General features: G+C 30.2%; 1 protein-coding gene across 3 annotated transcripts in view; it reads left to right on the plus strand.

Moving 5' to 3' along the window:
• LOC123007353 (DENN domain-containing protein 1A-like) overlaps positions 1-21139 on the plus strand; it is a 25665-nt gene continuing 4526 nt past the window's right edge. Inside the window, exons 1-12 of one of the 3 annotated variants that reach the window (XM_044402629.1) lie at positions 1-180; positions 232-387; positions 438-575; positions 7321-7456; positions 7516-7569; positions 11411-11668; positions 17322-17423; positions 17479-17706; positions 17795-17971; positions 18054-18086; positions 20676-20905; positions 20964-21129. In XM_044402629.1, coding sequence (XP_044258564.1) covers positions 164-180; positions 232-387; positions 438-575; positions 7321-7456; positions 7516-7569; positions 11411-11668; positions 17322-17423; positions 17479-17706; positions 17795-17971; positions 18054-18086; positions 20676-20905; positions 20964-21129 — 1695 coding nt within the window. In that variant the 5' untranslated portion in view covers positions 1-163. The remainder of the gene's footprint in view (positions 181-231; positions 388-437; positions 576-7320; positions 7457-7515; positions 7570-11410; positions 11669-17321; positions 17424-17478; positions 17707-17794; positions 17972-18053; positions 18087-20675; positions 20906-20963; positions 21130-21139) is intronic. The other 2 variants (XM_044402612.1, XM_044402620.1) reach the window with 2 other exon arrangements.

Genomic DNA, 21139 nt, shown 5'->3' on the forward strand with positions numbered 1-21139 from the left:
CATCTTTATCTCACCCACTAGATCCTTCAGTCTGTCAGTGTTCGTGGAAATTGGTGGTTGTTTTTCTCGTGAGTGCCCCAATATGTGTTAAAATTCGTGCAATGCCCCCAAAAATCTCCAGTTTTGTTCCACCCACCATGGATAATTAATAGTGACCACCAGCATGGGTTCCAGGATACGGTAAGTGCGCCCTTAACCAGTCAGGGTGTTACCCCACGACCCCCTTTCCAGCGAGAACGTCAAACACTTTTTCGAATGCTTCTGCGAGGTGGTGCCCCCCACGGGGGACAAAGCGGCCTGGATCATTCAACAGTACCCCGACAAATACAAGGACGAGGAAGTGCTCAAAGCTGTACCAAATTTTGCATATCCTTACAAATTCGAAAAGTGGGTATTTTTTCGAATTTGAGATTTGTTGTTTTAAACGCGGTTTTCAGTACTGTTATTCAGCATTATTCCTTCGTCCTGACGGATTTGGAGTCGAAATGGACGTTCGGTTTCTGCAGACACGACCCGAGATCAGAGACCGCGATTGTGGTCCTGAGTTATCTTCCGTGGCATCAAGCGTTTTATAAGTATGTTTTTTTAAAGAAATGAAGAGATAATCAGGAAATTGAATGCTTTACTATTCGTTTTATTGTACATTTTCATATTAGAATTGTTCCAGACAACATCTGGCGCAAATGCGGTTGCTTTTGCTTTTATTTGATCTGAGATAAAAAAAAACAAAACTGGGAAATTACGCATGACGCTCACTTTATATGCTGATTATTCTATAATTAAATCGTATTATTGCGGATTAAATGGCACAGATTCAGCTATAAACGCCCTTTCATAAATGTGCAAACTGTGCTTTCAGTGTTTGTTTATAAGATTCAATTTATGAGAAGCGATGAAAATTACATTTTGCACTTATTTTCTGATGGTTTACTGTGTTTTGTGTTTTCTGCAAATAAAATGATTGAAAAATTAAACATACAGGGTGTCCCAAGTTTTAGGTCTGGCGTAAAAATAAATATCTCTAAAAAAAGAATTTTGACAGTATAAATGATAAAGGATTAAATACACTTTAATTTGATGTTTTTTTATTGTATGAAATTTTTAGCATATGACAGTGAGACCTTAAAAATTTAAAAAACTGGAATATTTTCTATAATCTATATGATAAAATTCTTTGATTTTTTTCTGTGATTTGTGGAAATAGAATTATGATAAAGTTGAGAGGTTTTGAATCATTAACATTTTAATGTTGAAAATCTGAAACTTGTAAGAATTTATGGGGGGGTTTGCGACCAGAATTTCTTGACAAAAGAAAATGTCCGCAATGACATTTATAACGTACTCGGGCTCTGTTATGAAGCCTCCGCTCTAATGTCAATGCATTAGCAGCATATTATCTCAAACTTGACCATAAATTACCAGAATTCCCAATTTTCAATAATAAAATGCTAATTACTCAAAATCAATAAACTTTTATATTATTCAATTTTCACAGTTACCATTAGAAAAAATCAAGGAATTTTATCATGAAGAAAATTAACAATTTTTTTTTCCAAGTTTGGTTTTTAGGGTGTCACTGATACGATAAAAATTTTGAACAATAGTAAAGCATCAAACTGAAGTCTATATAATCCTCTATCGTTTACACTAGCAAAAGTTTTTTTTATTAGATAGAAATATTTATTTCTGCATCTGGTCTAAAACCTGGGACACCCTGTACAACTAGTCTGAGTGAACAAAAACGATGTATTTTTTATTGTTGCAAATGTGTTGTTAATAAATGAAATCCAACAATTAAATAACATTTCAAGCAATAACTTACCTGTTGTCAGGTTTAAGAAAACGAAGGGGTAAAAGTCACAATAATTTATTCGAACAATTTAATTAATACAAGAGCTCGGCTAAGACTGACTCGTTATGGTATTAATTTCCTGAAAAACGACAGGATCTACAAAAACCATTCCGTTCTAGAAGGCCTTTGTTCGGGGCTGCGTAATCCCGCCATTGGCAACGTCACAGAAGTAATTCGAATATTACCCAAACCCAACCAGTTTTTTTTCACCATTTTTTGTGCCCTTTACACGATTTTATTTTAAAATTAAGAGAATTGAAGACAGGCTTTATTTCATCAGGATAATCATTGTTCCAAAATAGAGTACCCACTGAAAAAATGAGCACTAATGATTCAACTAGTATTTACGTAAATAATAATAATTCATATGCGTAGTTTTGTAAATCTATCCCACAAAAACAGCAAGATTCGTCATGTAACTATGATGCATGGCGATAAATTTTGTTTTGAAATTTCGCCCAACAAAAATTTTACTTAGATTTTATATTAGAAAGTAATGCATTTAAAATTATAATGAATATGGTAAAACTATAAAAACTATTTAAGTCAAGTCAAGAATCATTTAAATATTAATTCAACCTGCACCAAAGATCATGTTCATAATAAATAATTTTGTAATTATTCATATGTAATTTAATTTTTTTCTTTTTTATTTGGGATTAAAAACATTTTAAAATATTTTTTCGAAATATTCTCATACACAACTTTTATTTACCCAAATTTTTTTGAATCATGAAAAAAAAAATTAAAAATGTATTCCTTGCATTAAATCATCATTTTTTTTTTAATTTTAATAATATTTTTTTATTAGAAATCTACAAGGTGATTATGTACAGGTATCCCAAAAGCAAACCCCCATAAGTCAACCAGCGTCAGAAAATGTCATTCTCAAAAAAAAAGTTTAAATACATATTTTTATTATTTTTTGCTTAGCTGTAATGAATGAAGATAGAAAAAAAAATGTGTTTAAACTTTTTTCCTCAGAATGACATTTTCTATCACTGATGGACGTATGGCGAGTTACTGGAAAATCATTTTTGTACAGAATAAAACATTAAAAATTTATTGTTATTGGCATATTTTGATTGTAGATTTCTAGTTTGTCACGTTTCCACTTTAAAAACTTTACTATGATGTAATTAAAATGTTTTTTTCATTAATTTTTACAAAGAATGTGATGCAATACAATGTGAATGAATTTTATTGATTATTCAATTGCAGTAATAGTTGAAGTTGAGAGTGGCTGGCTATCTGCAGTATCTGGTTTTGCCATAGATTACGATAACAGCAGGGGGCATATAGTATGATTCATTTTTACCAGATTTATTATCACTTCAGTCGCCTGTCTGTGGATTCCACATTTTTGTATTTTAGTTATCAATTCATCTTCTATGGATTTGTTTCAGTGGAGATAAGTTCACTGACGTTTAATGAATGCATTTTGGCGACAAGTTTAAAACAATTCAACGATCGCAGCCGTTATACGATTTCTAATTTGGAAACTCGAAGATTGTTCGACGGTAGCAATTTGCTTTTTATTTGCTTTAGCTCTCGCGTTCTATCATTTAAATTCATTCTCGACGAGATTGTGAATTAAACTGTGTTTACAAGAGACAAAAAATATTGGGGGGGCTTACTAACTAAAATTAAATTCTGGTGAAATTATCCAAAAAAACAAAACGCATTTTTTTCTTTTGTCATTAAATATTTACGAGTTCCATTAATTCTTTTGCATAATAGATGTTGTTTCCTTTTTTGTTTTTTATTGTTGTTTTAATTTTTTGTTAATTTGTTTATTTCGGTTAATTATTATAGTCAAAGATAATGTTGCTAAATATGGTGCATAAGTACACTAAGGTCGTAAATGTAATATTGTCGCGTGGCAACCAACATATACATTTACGTAATCTAGGGGGAATTACCCATAATTAAACGTCTTGTTACTAGACCGAACTTGATACGGTTTCATAAATATAAATGTTATAATATATAAATATAATTACACAGTAATTGAGGAGCAGACTTTTAAAATGCAGTTTGTCCATGTTTTTGTGAATTGAGATAAAGCTGTATAATTAGTGTCCAATTTGTACATATTTTTTCACATTTATTGTCACTGATATAAAAAATTAAAATTATTTCTTAAAAAAAGGACAGTTTTTGTTCTCTCCTGCAAAAATGCAAACTTGGACAAACTGCTTTTTGAAAATCTGTTGTGAACATCACACGACTTTCCTTATCCCACTTATCTGGAAAACATCTTTACGACAATAATTTATTGTTGGAAATCCGAGTAGCAAACCTAACGTTTGCGACCCAATGGCCCAAACCAATTTCTTTGGTGTCTTGAAGCTATAATTCGTCCAGAAATCTGGGTAGGTCAAATTTTAGCCGATTTCAATACTTTCCTTATAGGATAAGGAAAGTAAAAATAAATCAGGAGTTGAATAAACACAGATTGTATCAATATTTGTCTTTTGATTTGTTTTTTTTTTCAGTAGACAATTATCTGCCAGTAATTAAATTTTGTCAAGTCATTGGCAATGTTATTGGGTAAGCAGATAATGTTCCTGGTTTTTATTAACATTTCCCGAAGAATGGCAATGACCAACGTTCATTATGCAAATTGTTATTATGGATCACGAACTCAATTATGTGTTATTTAACAATTATCATATTTCTTATCGCAGGCCTAGGTAGGGAGTCGATAAATTCCCATGCATCATGTCGTGTGATATTCTTATCAAGGCCATTAAAAACTCATCTACGGAAATTCTCTCATAATTAAATTATTGTAAAACTTTTCTTTCGTGGTACCAAATTGGGACGATCATACCGTTTTGAATTATTATTACAATTTAAATTTACATTTGGTATGCAAACGTTATTATTATTGTACACCTGTCACACAGTCACTCTGTTAAGATTAATTGAACAGTGTAATGGTTATAATTTCTGCAAAGCACATTTGCCTCCGGAAGTTCTCGTTTTGCATGTTGCGACGTTGAAACGTCGAATTTTTAGTTTATTTCTACTGCAACTTTAGTCGAATTAATTTAGAAATGGGTGAAAGTTTGGAAAAAGTTATTTGATTTGAAATTTGTTGCTATAAATAGTGTTAATATTATGATGTATGAATTTTGTGTAATGGCTGTGCAAAATAAAATTTAAAATTAAAAAAAGAATATTCCGGTAGCCTGTCAAAAGCTTGAACTGCTGTCAACAAGAGGGCAGTTTTAAAATACAGAGTTTGTCAGAATGTTACTGACAAACTTTCAAGCCTGATTCTATAATCAAAAATACGTACAGTTTGCCTTCAACAAAAGAATTTCTGTGAAACTTATTGACGAAACGTACATACAAAGATGTAAAATAAAAAATACAAAAATCCTACATAATTTTCACTTTACTGTTTTACTAGTTAATAAAGTAAATCTACATAAAGTTTAATTAACAATTTCATAAAAGACCATACTGTGCCACCCCAAAATTGCGATATATAGACCATTCAGTGTTGCCAACCGCAGACTTTTTTTTATTTTGTAAATTGCGGCAAAACTGTACAGTTGGAGACAAATTCTTTTGCTCTTCAATGTCACTTGAGTGACATTAAATTGTAAGACATGCTTTAGGACTGTTAGCTTTATTTTTAGCTACTGTCAATCATAGTTGACAAGTTGTATGTAGATATTTTTGATAAGAAAATATAATAGCTGTTATTAATTTGAAATTGTCATTCATTTTAACGTTAAAGCTTGAATTACATTATAGTGTCAGAAAAGTGACCACCAAAGTATTTTGTCTCCTACTGTACCTCAAAAGTTATAATGTTTTGAGGCATATGTCGTAAATTCTGTCGTTTTATAAAACGCCTAGTCATTTTGAAAACGACTGGGCAAATAAATAAATGAATGAATGAATAAATGCAGGGTTTTTACAATATGACGGAAAATTTTAGGCGTATTATAAAAAGCCTAATAAGTTTTCGTCTTACTGTAAAATGTTTATTATTAATTAGGAAAAATAAAGTCAAATGTTAAACGTTTTTAATGAATATAAAAAAGAAACATATTTCAAGAAAACAAATAAATTTTCTTAACAGTTTCATCGTACAGTTGCGGAATTAACATTTGGGGCAGTATTGTCATTTTCATACAGTAAGCTGTAAAACAACCTTTACATTAATAACCTCATTTTTTACTCTTGTCATGTTTATGTCATTTTGACTTATTTACTTTCAAAAATATTGATTTGTGGCATAATAAGGGTAGGCAGCAGATCAAAGCGACGATTTAATTACACTTAGTTGAATTCATAAATTTCTTAAGACAGACAAATTATTTAATTAACAATTTTACCAACAAAAAAAGTTTAATTGTCAAATGTCAGTCATGATGACAGTGAGAGGTAGTTTACACTGAACTTTTTAAAATTAATCTGTGACGCAGATTTGTTTCAGTCGTATTATAAATTAACCATACATACTTTGTAATAAGATGAAAACTTATTAGGCTTTTTATAATACGCCTAAAATTTTCCGTCAATTGGAAAAACCCCGCATTTATTCATTTATTTACAATTTGCCCAGTCGTTTTCAAAATGACTAGGCGTTTTACAAAACGACTGAATTTACAATTAGCCTACGACACATAACATGTAAAATGTTCCGAAAAAAACTGCAAAATTCGTAATAATAATTTAGAAGTTATAGTCGAACTATGTATCGTAAAACACAGATTTTTTTGCAGATGATAGAAAATTAAATTTTCTTTCCAACGGTACCAAACATAAGAGGTTATCACTACTTATCACTAATGATTCCGACGTTATTGACAATAGACCGCTTTGGGTGCCAAAAATCGACCAAAATCTCGTCAAAAATTTAAAAAAATCTTTAAAAATTTAAATCATTTTTATCAGATGTATTTTGTGTGAAATGTAGCTTTTTCCTATTTTTTTGCTCGAAATATCTAGTTATAGAACAGATTTTTTTGCGACTGATTTCCCCAGATAAAAATTCTAAATTTTAATATTTTACAAAATAAACTATGAAAAAAGCTCTATTTAGGTGTAAAAAAAAATTCGGGATTCTATTTCCTCCACAATGGGCGTTAAATGTGTTAATAAAAACTTTTCAAACAATTTTTTACAAAATCTTAGAGCTTGCTAGCTAATTGGAAACAAATTGCGCTAAGTTCACACCCATCTAATAAAACAATTTAGTGCCACTTTCAACTTAGAATAGAATTTTTTCTCTTGGCAAAGCGTGTCAACCAGACAACTTTGTTACCAAGTATAACAATTATCGTTGTTTACACATCCACATTCGCTCGACGGGCACGTTTCCATGCATAACTCACATTATTTTAAATAAATTAAAAAACTACAGAGTCAAAAACCCTGATTATCTCTCGTAAGTCTTTCAAACAAAAAGCAAAGCAAAACAACACAAAAGCTCTTTCTGACAGGTTTCTAGATAACATAGCAGTATTAATGACCAGTCCACGATCGGAAGACTTGAGCGAATTCTTGTCAGCCGTATACAACACGAAATTAGCGGAAGCGGGTAAATATTTCACTGTTCCTTTCAACCGAGGAGAGAGTGTAAGTTGAGGAACATTTACAGCTGCATGTGAATGTTAAAACGTCTTATCTTTTCTCAGACCTTCGCCGTTGAGGTTCCAAAACCGTTCCAGTTACCGAGCATACCGGAAAACGTAAGTACATGAATTATTCTATTCCGGGTCCGGTACAGAAACGTGATCCACAAATCAGGGATTAGGTTTTAAAGTTTCAAACGTGCGATTGAATTAACAGTTTTCCTAGTGAATTAAAAATACAGGGTGTCGCAGCGAGTTGAAAAAGTCTATTAGTGACCTTTAAATGGTAGATAAAATTAAAAAATATATACAGGCTGTATTATGAAAAACGCCCCAAGCCATTACTCCATTATTTTTAAAGTTATGACAATACTTCTTAGAACAAAGTTGAACATTTTTTGTCATTTATCGTTTAGGATAGTTGCTAAATTAATGCTGTTTTCTGTTTCACCGGAAATCACATCAACTTAATTTTGGTAAATGGACACCCTGTATATTTTACCACTTTTGGATTCATTGTTTAATTGTCTTTTAACAAGTTTTAGTACCATATGCCTAAAACTAACCGTTCGTGAGATATTCACCAAATAATGTATTTATTAAAGTAGGCAGTGGAAAACAATAATATCAAATAATGTTGACAAATATTATTCCTTTGCATTTTCTCTTACTGTTTTTATACTTCTAAATGTTAATCATGGATGATAATGTGTTAACAGACATATTTTGAATAAAATAAAAATTGTGGGAGGGCATTACGCTTTTACACTGGGTGATTTCTGATGAGAGACGTTCCAAATCGTCGAAAATTTAAGCGACTTAAAGAAAATTTGAGGATGTTTTGGGCTTTTATAAAACCCAAATTAAAACATCTCCAATTTCAAAGAGATACAGAATTAGATAGGTATTGAAGAAAATGCAAGAACATGAATTCAAGAAATTGCAAGTAACGTTAGCTTATCGCACGCAACTAAAAACCCCAAACATCCTCAAATTTTCTTCAGGTCGACGAATTGGAACTTTTCTTATTGGAAACCGCCCAGTGTAAAGGCGTTGTGGTCTCAACTATTTTTATTGCTTTCAAAATATTCTTGAATCATGTCTGTTAACACATTATCACCAGATCACCAAAAAGTATAAAAATAATAAGAGAAAATGCAAAGTAATAATATTTGTCAACATTACTTAATATTATTGTTTTCCACTGTCTACTTTAATAAATTTTTAATTGACTCATATCTCACGAACGGTTGGTTTTAGGCACATGGTACTAAAACTTGTTAAAAGAATCCAAAAGTGGTAAAATATACAGGGTGTTCCATTAAAAAAATAAAGTTGATGTCATTTCCGGTGAAACAGAAAACAGCATTAATTTAGCATCTATCCCAAACGATAGATGACAAAAAATGTTCAACTTTGTTCTAAGAAGTATTGTCATAACTTTAAAAATAATGGAGTTATTGCTTGGGGTGTTTTTCATAATACAGTCTGTATATAGGACATTAATAGATACTAATCTAGTGCATCACCTAAAATTATTTTCAACCATACAGCATGTCCCAAAAATAAGTTACGATACAAACTTGTGTTTTTTAAATGAAACACCGTATGTTTCTTGGCATTACTGTATGTAGCTTTTTAAAACAATGTTTTTACGCTAAACTTTTATTAGTCGATTTCGCTTAATTTTCGAAATAAGACGGTTTTTTTGACGAAAACATGCATTTTTAATACTAAGACAGCTAGAACAAATTTTTTCTTAGTTTTACAAAGAAGAAAGTACAGAAAATAAAGCTGTAGCAATTTTTTAGTGTTTTGTATTTGTAAAGATTAATAAATTAAGAAGTGTGCTAAAAGTTAAATGACTTAAAAAAATTAAATGGAACACCCTATTTTTTATATTTCATCTAATAGATTGATAAATTTTCGATCTAAAAAAAAATAATTTTTACTGTCTAGAATTGATAAATGAAAAGATATTTAACATTCAGTATTAATTGTAGCAACAATGTCTGTCAATATCTGAGCATTGTTGATACTATGGCACTCATAATAATTCTACTACAGATCACTTATCCGTTGATTTACCAGAGATTGTAAAAGTCGTTAAAAATACTGAAATTTGAATTATTTTATTGTAAAAATAAAGAATAATGGATTCCGTTTAACACAAATGTGATTATTAAGTGATATTTCTTCCATCTCTTGTGCAACTGTGCACTTTTTAGCTACTGAAACAATAGTATTTTTTTGTAATGTTTAAGGTTAAATATCTTTTTAGTTATTCATTATAAACACCTAAAAGTAAATAATTTTAGAAAGACAATTTAATAATCTTTCAAATGCAAAAAACAATAAATAGGGTGTTCCATTTAAATTTTTTAAGTTATTGAACTTTTAACTAACGCCTTCAGTTTTTTGTCTTTGCAAGTGCAACACACTAAAAAAATGTTACAACCTTATAGCTTGTACCTTCTTTGCGGCAGTAAAAAAAATATTTCTAGATGTCTTAGTTTTTGTGTAATAAATTTTTTAAAAGTGCATGTTTTCGTCAAAATATGAACATAAACTCGATTACCCCGTCACACCAAACTTTTATTTAAAACACAACGCGTTTCAACCACAAAGTGGTCATCCTCAGGTGAGAATAAAATAACCGTCTTATTTTTAAACCTAAGCAAAATCGACCAATAAAAGTTTAGCTTACTGTTTAACCGATTAACCATTTAATTGGTTAATTAGTTAACCGTTTAACTAATTTAACCGAATAACTAGTTTATTGATTTAACCGATTAATTTGGATTAACTAATTGGCTGATGAACTAATTAACCTGGTTAAAATTTATGGCCGGTTTAAATAAGATAAGATACCAGGAACATGGAAAAAATGTTCAATAAATTCTATCTGTTAAAAAATGTTGACATTTATTTTTTGACATTTGACATTTTTTTATGTCTATTTAATTATACTGATGATCTTGTATATGTATGTTTTTTTTATAATTATTTAAATTATTTAGTCAAAGGTAAAAAAAAATTGCCCATAAAATCCACAAATAACATTAATTAAAGTTACAATTTAGGATACAGCTTTGTTCTTTCCTCTTCTAATAGCCTGTAGCACAAAAATTATCATTTTTGTCACTTATAATTACACGAGAGCTTTTTTTTCGAAATAAACTTGACATTTTAATGAGTATTTTGTTTTCTGGCAATTTAACGAAAAAAAACTTGGCAGTTTTTTGAGTTAAATTGCCTAAAGGTAACAAAACTCGAATTAAAAATGTCAAGTTTTCTTCGTAAAAAAAGCTTGAGTGTAATTCGGTAAGACAATTTAATGAATACGTAAATCACTAAATTAACAAATAAGGTGTAAATTAGTTTATTTAATTTAATGGAAAGTACAATTATTAAAAATGATGCAGACCTCCTAGAGTCAGACGGTTTCAAAAGATAGGTTGCGTTTTGTCGCTGCAATAGTTAGGACAAACTTTTGTCGCTGTCAAAAACACCGCAGCTTATGGGATTTTTAGTGTATGAAAAAGATTGTCACAGAAATAAATAGAGTTAAAGTGCAAAATTAAAACTTTCATAATTTGTAAATTGTTATAGATAGAATTTCTTTAGATTTTTTTCATGTTCCTGGTATCTTACCTTACATTTTTCTCTGGGACGCGAGTTCTAGGGAATCCTGTATAAAAATTTTACCAAGTGTATTAACCTTTACACATTTGTTGAAAACTGGAAAACTTCCACAACAGGAAGTCATCTACTGCTTTCCACACGATATCCCCATGTATATAATTAACACTTTTAAATTAATAAATAATAAGAGAAAAAATCGTCACTTTTCGTGACCAAATCGCTCCCGATCGCACTATAATTGATTAAAAACCGGGATCGGTTCGCGTGTTTACACGCCCGTCTGGTCATTGGTCTTTTTTTCATTTTTTTTCAGAGAAACCTCACGGAGTATTACAACGCCGTTGATTCTCACAATATGATGATAATCTTTGCTTCTATGTTGTATGAAAGGAGGATTATTTTCACGTCCAAAAAACTGAAAAGATTGAGTGCTTGTGTGCAATCGGCCAACGATGTGATTTATCCAATGATATGGCAGCACATCTTCATTCCAGTGCTTCCCATGGCACTGATAGATTATTTGCTAGCGCCGATGCCTTTCCTTATTGGTGTACCTGATGAAGTAATGAAGGTGAGTGAGTGAATAATCGATTTTGAAACATCCTTGAAATTAAATTCAAGTGTTCGATTTCTTTATCACAATAATAAAGCGAATAGAATGAGACATAATCAGTGAGTTGAAGGGATTTACGAGCGTAGGGAACGTAAAAGACAGTGTTGCCAGATTAAAAACATAATATTCACCTGATCCGAGTTGAAAAATTCTCCAAATTTTCACCAGATTAAAAATCCGCTTAAACTCTTGAAAAAAACAAAAATAACATGCATTTCGCCTTAATTCTGTGATTTTTCGGCTTATTTTTAACAAAATTTTGCGAAATTTTCTAGCATTTCTAGCTGAAAAACGTACTAAAATGCTTGAGAAATGCAAAAATAATCTAATTTTAGACTTAACTTCTTGATTTTTTAGTTTGTTTTAGCGAAATCTAGTGAAAAAACTGAGATTTTAGTACAAAAACGTACTTAACAGCATTTTCCGTCAAATTTTGTGATTTCTCAGCTTAAAATATCATTTCTGGCCATTGAATTTTTGGCTTGTTTTTAACAAAATTTTCAAAGCAATCTAATTAGTTGATTTTTTGGTTGTTTTAGAAAAATCTAGGAAAAAAAACCTGAGATTTTAGAACAATTTTTTTAACCAAATTTTGTGGTTTCTTGGCTTATTTTTTGTCTTCATTTTGAAAAAATTGAGTGAAACATAGAATATATGTGATTTTTAGGCGTGTTTGAACAACTTTTTTCATAATAAATGAGCCTCTGATTCAAAAACGAAGGAAATCGAGAAAAAATATATCAATTTCGAATCAATTTTGTATTTTTTAGCCTGTTTAAACAAAATTTTCGATTTTCTAAATTTTTATCTCAAAAACGTGCTTAAATATTCAAAAAATGCTAAAATAATACCATTTCTGACCATTTTGTTGAATTTTTGGCTTGCTTTTAACAAAACAAAAACAAAACAAAATAATTACGCTTTTAGCTGAAAAACGTGTTAAAGCGCTCGAGAAATTCAAAAATTATATGATTTTTGATTTAATTTGTTGATTTTTTGGTTCATTTTAGCAAAATCTTGCGAAAAACCTGAAATTTTTGCTCAAAAACAAGCATTCTCAACCTAATTTTGTGGTTTCTTGGCTTTTTGGTCTTAATTTTGCTCAAAAAACAGTTAAATCAAGAGAAACAAAAAAAAACAAAAATATGAATTATTTTTATGATTTTTAAGCGTGTTTGGACAAGATTTTGCAAGGTAAATGAGCCTTTGGTTTAAAAACGAAATAAATCGAGCGGAACAAGCTAAAAATAATATCCATTTTGATTTAATTTTGTAATTTTTTTTGCCTGCTTTAACAAAATTTTTAGGTTTTTTTGTGCTTAAAAAAGGCAAAAATAACGCCGTTTTGGTCGGTTTGGTTGAATTTTTGGATTGTTTTTATCGAAATTTTTCGAAATAAGCTGAAAAAGTATTCAAAAAAGACAAAAATAAATTGTCATTTTCGATCCTCTAGTTACTCTAGTAAAATCTTGTAAAAAAATAAACTATTTTTAACGAATTTTGTAGTTTTTCGTCTTTTTTTTTGAAAAAAATTGGCGAAATAATCAAGTTTCTGGTTGAAAACGTGGAAAATACTGAAAATAGAGTTCTTTTAATTTCCAAAAATAAACCAGATATTAAGTTTTTACCAAATCACCAGACTAACATGAAAATCACCAGATGTGGTGAAATTTTACCAAACTTGGCAACACTGATAAAAGATTTATGTTTCAGAAACTCGATATTTTACCTATGACGTATTTAGGTTTCTGAGAAAACAAATATTAATTATGTCGTCTTTTATTTTACCTGTAAATGTTTTTTTTTATGAAGGTTTTTGGATTGGAAATTGCTGTTGACAGCTGATTTATTAGCGACAAAAAATTATTTAAAAAATGTACCACAGGAAAGAGGAAATTGTTTTGTACAAAAGCTGTGAACATAAAGGATTTTTTTTTATTAACGTCATAAAATATAATTGAAATACGAATATCAAAAATAAAACTGTAGAAAATTGAATTTTCGCGATAGGTGAATTTATGGAAAAATGGAAAAAGAGGTTGGTTATATAATTTCATATTTTAACTCAAATATTTGTTTTCGTATAAAAGATAAATATAAAACTTGCTATCTGGATTGTTAATAACAATTCAATTCAAAGAGAATATAGCCTCAAGACGCGAAATTTGTAATTTTGAGTTCATAATAATAAATTATTAAGGTTTTCATTAATTTATTTAACATCTCGTTCATCTTCTTATTACATCCAGCCGTGGCTTTTACATTAAATTTCCTGTAAATCTGACATCCCTACTAACTTAAAAAAAATCAAACGAGAGAAAGTATCTCTGTGTTATGTAAATTTTGAGGTGATTCAGCGTCTCTGGATGTTGGTTGCAGTGATTCATCGACATAAACTCAAAAATAATTCCGACACAATAAATAATGCAGTTTAGATTCAATGGTATCGGAATTCCATCGGTTCCGGTCACATCCGGTCCCTTTTTTCGCTTTTATTATTACAAGGACGCGATTGAAATACAATAGAGACAGGTTTAATTGAGTCTTAAGCGTTTTAATTGTACAAATTAATTTACGGCTTGTTTTACAATATCGTGGCGTGTTATTTGCAGGATTTTAAAAAGGGTGTCTTTATTCATGCTTATGGTTAATGTTCTTTGAATAGTTATTTACAAAAGAGAGCGAGTCACAATACAATGGGTGGGTGGAAATTTTTTATTCATTTTGTGCTTTTCCATTGTTTCTTGTTGATTAAGACAAAAATGTGACTGTTTAGTAACAAATTGAAATGTCTTTGTAGATAAAATTAGCTTTCACAGAATTGATTAAGAACCAAATGTTCTCTAAAACTTCTCTTTGATTTTGTTCCGTGAAATCAATCGATTTGCCGACTAATTCCTTATTGAAACCCCACAAGTACAAGATTGCGTCTCGAGTTCAGTTAATACGATCCTCTACCAAAAATAACACTCCCATAACTCTACACTATATCTCTGGTTTCATTATGCAAATTTCCTGCTATCCAGAATGGCGTTATGTCTTTATTATGCCTAAACTAAAAGGGAATATATTTTTTGGTATCTACAGAAAGAATAATTTTATAATGAAACAAAAAAGAGCCCTGTTTTCGTATAATTATCCTTTTAAAATTTTTGCGTATTGATTTTTCTCAATTTTTTTACCTAAAAAATGACTTATTTAAAAAAAAGTGTAAAAGGCTCTTAAACATAATGAAAAATTTATAGTGTCAGATACTGTGTTTTTCATTAGTTTAACTTTTACAATTATTCATTTTTAAAATTAAAATAAAGTAATTTCAAGTAGTTTTCAGTACAAAAACAAATAGTTAATAATACTACAGATATAGTGTATACCAATGGGAGGTTTAATTTTAATTTTTCAAAAAAACTCATTTTTTTATTACAGATTATATTTTTATTTCAAAATAAAGTTCGAACATTGCCATCAATATCTGTCAAATGTTCGTCTCTGTTTCTTTGACAGGAAAGCATTCTTATACTTAAGTTTTGGACATTTTCACATAAAGAACAAAAGAGGTGTCGGCTTCATTGCCCTCCACGTTTTACTTTCGTACTTTAAAAAAAAGCCACAGGAATTATAAGTTAATTCTATTCCTCGGTTAAAGAAATTTCAAGTAATTTGGTTTCTAATGATAATTTTTTAAGGTGATTCAAAGTTATGTTGATGATGGCAGTTGATTACCGAAACATAATCCTTTGATGGTAAATTAATTTTTTTACAATTTGGGAAGCACCTTTGTTACCTTCAACTCTTTCAATTCTAAAAGAGAAAGAAAGAAAATGAGTTCTTGTTTATATTGTTATGTAAATTTATCAAATTATAAAAAAATATAGTTTTTCACACTAATTTGAGTTTTTTCTACTTAAAAAATGGAGTAGAAGCGACCGTTTCTGAGGTATTTTGTAAGTACTGTGTTTTACACTGGGAAAAAGAATTTTGCGCTGTAATTACTGTTTTTGAAAAAACAGTTTTGTTTATTAATTTTACACGAATAAGTATTTAAATGAATGAAAGCATGACAATAATAATAATAATAATAATAATAATAATAATAATAATAATAATAATAATAATAATAATAATAATAACAGATTCCCGGAACTATTTCTGGAAGGGTGAACTTTACTTGAAATCCATTTCTATGGTTTCCGTAACATTTGCCATTCATCTGACAATTATCAATTAAGTGTTTGTTTCACTGTCAAAGTATAAATGTCGTGCCTGCACGTGCAATTACTGGACACATATCATTAGTTGATAGCAACACTATCCCTAATGATCAGCCTCCTTGGCCACGTGGAAAATGGTCAATGCCCAATTTTTTTTTTTTTTTTTATAATAATAAATGTTAAAAAAATTCTATCTATAAAAATTTCGAAGCTATGAGAGTTTAAATTTTGCACGTTGGCTCTATTTACTTCTGTTGGACTACTTTTCCAAGTTTTTTTGATACAAGCTATTAGAAGAGAAAACAAGGAAGCTGTAACCTAAATTGAATCTCTGTTTAATGTTATTTGTGGCTTTTATTGGCAAAATTTTTGTATCTTTACTAAATAATTATAAAAAAACATACGTTTTTTACAGTATCATTAAATAGAGACATTGAATAGAAAAAATGTCAAATATCAAAAAATAGATGTCAAAATTTTTTTACAGAAAAGAATTTTTTAAACATTTTTTCCATGTTCCTGGTATCTTATTTAATTTGATTTTTTTTTCTGGGGCGCGAGTTCTGGCGCAGCCTGTATAATAATAATAATAAAAAATAAAATTGAATAACAAAAAAATATAACAAAAGTGCCTACTAAACTCAACCCCAAAATAATTCAAAAAAATATTATACCCACGAAAAAAAATATCATAAATACCATTAACATTAGGTAAACTAATTACTGTTAACCATGTAAAAACAAAAAATCTTTGTAGAGTGTACGAAATTTATACACGGAAACATTCAACTGAAAAAGAGCAGTAGAATTAAAAACTTTGACATTAAAGAAGGTTGAAAGATGGACGTACTAAAGTGAGGCATAGAAATTTTAGTATCATGACGAATGTTGACATTATGCATGCTTTTTCTAAATCTGATTTTTTTTCTAAGGTAGGATGGAGACGAAGTTGTCATAACTTTAAACATAAATGTACCCAATTGGTGTCGATACATATTTTCAACTTTTAACCAAGGTAGTTCGAATATTTTTGGCGAGACATGATCGTATTTTTTTAAGCCAAAGATGAACCTACAACAGATATTTTGGATTTTTTGTAATTTGTATTTTGTGATATTGTCTAAACAGGGATAATATAAGATTAAGCAGTATTTCATAAATGATATATCTAAGCTTTCTGTCAATTTTTTACGTAATTTAAAATTCAGAATTAAATAATCCAAAATAGGTAAAAAACTAATTTTTTAAAAATTGTTGGTTACTGTGAATACTGTTTAGTATGAACCCTATTTTCGCCGAACTCTTGGCAATGAAACGTGCACTATTGTGTCTTAATTCAATTTAAACACATCAGCGAGCAGCAGCATCTCGTCGATCTAAATTCGGTTTTGTCGTTGCAGAAAGTGCAAAGACACGAAATCGGCGAGGTGGTGATCTTGGACGCGGACGCAAATACCGTCACGACGCCATTCGACGACCTCAATAATCTACCTCAAGAAGTGGTAAATTTTTTTCCCTCCGATTTTGATTGTTATTTTGATTGGTTTTAATACGTAGATTACGTCGCTGAAACGACAATTGAAAAATAAGTCGGCCCTATTGGGTGATGGTGTATCACGTGCGTTTCTTCGGGCTCTTGTTCAATTAATTGGAGGATATCGGGACGGACTTAGGATACAAGAGGCACAAAAAATCACCTTCGACCAGGAGAAGTTCATCGAGACGAGGCCGGTGTCGTTTCAGCCGTTCCTGAGGGAGATGCTGCATTTGCAAATCTTCCAACAAGTAGGTTTTTATTTTTTTTTATTCCATTAAAACGGTTAATAATATTTACTAATTCAATTTTTTTATCTTTGTGTTTCTTTTATTTTAGTTTATTGAGGAAAGGCTTGCAATGTTGAATAACGGTCTCGGTTTTTCCGACGAATTCGAAATGGAAACATTCCGCTACTCTGTCCAATCCGGCTCGAAACTGAAGCAACAATACAAAGACTGGACATCAACAATGAAAAAAGAAGGTTCAGCCTTTTTCAAAAGTGTCAAAGAAAAGGTAAACAATATTCTGTTTGTGGTTGTTTTTGTGCTGATGTAGTTTCGTTTTTTTTTTTTCTCTCCCCCGTCATTGTTCGCAGGCCAATCCGGCTGTTAAGTCCGCTGTTAAAACGGTAAGTTTCAGCTTTTCGTATGTTTTTTCCACCCCCGCTTTCAGATTTAATTTATAATCACAATCGCGTGCAAACGGAAAAATTCTTAAACGAAGAAAGTGTGTTATTAAAAACGTCCGCTCAAAATGGTAACAATGTCAACGCTAATTTGAAGTGTTTCCGGTTCTTGTTAACGAAGTTGAATTTTTTAAACGTAGCAAGTAGGCAATCAATGTGTTTTATAACAATTGAACGTTCTTTGAGCTGACCAATGATAAAATTGAGTTTGATGTCAGGTGAGGTAACTGAGGCCGAACCTCACTTACTTAATTTAAACGCATTTTTCACATAAATTAGTTCTGAATAATTATTATCAATCATTAATTATATTCGAATTGCTTTCAACTGGAGAGGAGAATCTTTGTTGAAAAAATGTTCCAACGTTGACTCTGATGAGGCACAATTTTTCTGCCTCAGTTAAAGCGTTTTGCGCATGCGTGGTACCTACGGTCTCCCTCAAAGTGAGAGGGAAGACACATAGATGCAAAGTCTTGCATGCTTTATCTTTTACTGAGGCTAAAGTTTTGTGACCTCTCTGCAAACGTCGTGTCAAAATCAAAAAACAAAAACTTCCCTTTTTTCTTTAGTAGATTTGTCGCAAATTGCAGTATTTGTCAAAAAAAACATTCTGCATTTTTAATACAATTAAATTCTATTTATGCAAATGTTCTAGATTTGAACATTCTGCAGTTATTTATCCAGGGTGTTGAAAAAAGATTGTAAAATATTTAAGGCGGTAATAGAATGGACCAAAATAAACAAAAAAGTCTTAATAAACATGGGTCCGCAAAGTAACGGTTTCGGTGATATCTAATGTGAAAATTTTTGGAATTTCTACTAGAAGTTTTTTTTTTGTTTGAACAGATTGCAAATAAATGTTTCAAAAAACGAATAATCTTCGATGTTTATTAAGACTTTTTCATTTCTGCCTTGTTTTACATTATAATATGAATAATGATACAAAATAAAATACATATTAAACATTACACCAGAATTCTAAAAACATTAAAAATTTGTGAGAATATTAAAAAAAAAGAAAAAGAGCATAAGAGCTTTACAACATGAAGTAAGACCTATAAATAAAAAAATAAAATTTGAAATTGTCAAGTAGATCTTCCGAATTTCTTTATCTTTTTCATTATCTTCACTTTCTGTTTTTATTTGATTTTCTTGTATCGTTTTTATTTTTTGTTCTCCAAATTTTTTTGTTTTTATCTTTCTCAATTGTTAAATTACCGTTTCAGATTTTGTTTCAACCACTGTTTCTTTGTTACTTAGATAAATAATAAGGTTTTTTCTTAATTTTTTTGTTGCCGGATTGTTTTTTTTTTTCTTATGCCATGACAATTTTTTGATTCTACTTCCGTATATTTTTCTCAAATTTACCTTTTTTATTTCTCATTTTTATTAAAATAATTCATCTCATTTTCTTCAGATTAAATTTTCAAGTTTTTATTTAATCCAAAACACTTCAACTGGACTCAAAATTAGTTAAATCGGTGGCAAAACAAATAAAACCACGTTTATTTCATTTAAAAATATTAGTCTAATAATAATTACGATAGTTACAATAGGCCAAAATACGTATAACTAAAACATTTCAAGTGGACGTAAATCGGTTCTTGTAGGTGTCAAAATTAAGTAAACCACCAATTTTTTTTAAGACAAAAACATTAATCATAGATTGAATTGAAAGTACGTAAAACACTAAACAAGAGATTTCAAGTGGACTCAAATCAGATTATTTTGGTGTCAAAATTACACAAAAGCAACCATTTTTTTGTTTTACATTGAAATAAGAGAATACAATACATTCCATACCAGACTGAATTTCTAAAAACTTTAGAAAATTGTAAGAATATTAAAAAAAGCACAAGAACTTTACAACATTCGGTAAGTAATATGTAAGACGTATGACCAAAAAAGAATAAAATTCTGTCAATAAAAGAAGAAGAATAAAAACTGTCAATTAAATCCTCTTTCCTTGTTCATTTTCTCGTTTTTGTTTTTTTGTTTTTTTGTTTTTTAAATTGTTTATTTTTTCACAGTCCGAAACCGTTACTTTGCGGAACCATGCTTGTTAAGAAAGTTTTGTTTGTTTTGGTCCATACTATTACCTCTTAAAATATTTTACAATCTTTTTTTAACATCCTGTAGAGATTCGCAGTTTTCAAAAGCAGAGCCAATAACAATATTTATTATTTATTTATTTTTTTAACATTTTTTGTTTAAAACGAATTAAAACATGTTTGCAAAATTCATTGACAAATTTGCCAACCTAAAGAATTGATTTAATTTATGAGAAATAAATGTTATTATGGTTATTTATAGTTGGGATTTTATTTTATTTTTTGTTTGTTCTTGTTTTTGTTTCTAATTTTCATTATTTTGTTTTTTATAAAAAAATTATGTTATTTTAATGCTAAAGAAAACAAATATGACACCTTAAAAAAGTCAATTTTTTGTTGATTCTGGATTCTCCTGGCCTCACTTGACTCAAGATTCACGAATCGCCATTGTTCGATGTATTAAAATAAATTTGGATGTTAGGTGAAAGACGGCGGTAAGGGTGTGAAAAGTGCCTATCGGGGTCTACGTTCCCGTTTGAAGGAAAACCAAGGTCCGCAACAGCTCCAAAACGGCCTCGACAGTCCCAATGATAAGCCTCGTTCGGCTCCTAATTCGCCGACCGGAAAACGGCGTACATTCGTCGGCATCAGTGTGCCTACAAATCACCGGAAAGATACGGCATTGTCGTTCAAAAGTTCAGGCTTTGAAAGGTCAGTGCATTGGTGGAAAATCGCCGCAAAGTTACTGAAACAAGTCCAATTTTTAAAGGTCGTATAGTCCATTAAGTCCCACTTCGCAACCCATCTCACCGGATGGTGGTTTGGACGCGTCTCGAAGCGGTAGTCCCAATCTGGAGTTCCCTCGTATCGACTTGATGAATGAAATGAAGGATTTATTGCAGCTACGTTTGGACACCCCACCAGTGGACCGATCCGTGAGTGCAT

Source organism: Tribolium madens, unplaced genomic scaffold, assembly GCF_015345945.1.
Source record: "Tribolium madens isolate multiple individuals breed KSU strain unplaced genomic scaffold, Tmad_KSU_1.1 Scaffold_11;HRSCAF=98;Tcas5.2_LG3b, whole genome shotgun sequence".
In the NCBI taxonomy this organism is placed as follows: domain Eukaryota; kingdom Metazoa; phylum Arthropoda; class Insecta; order Coleoptera; family Tenebrionidae; genus Tribolium; species Tribolium madens.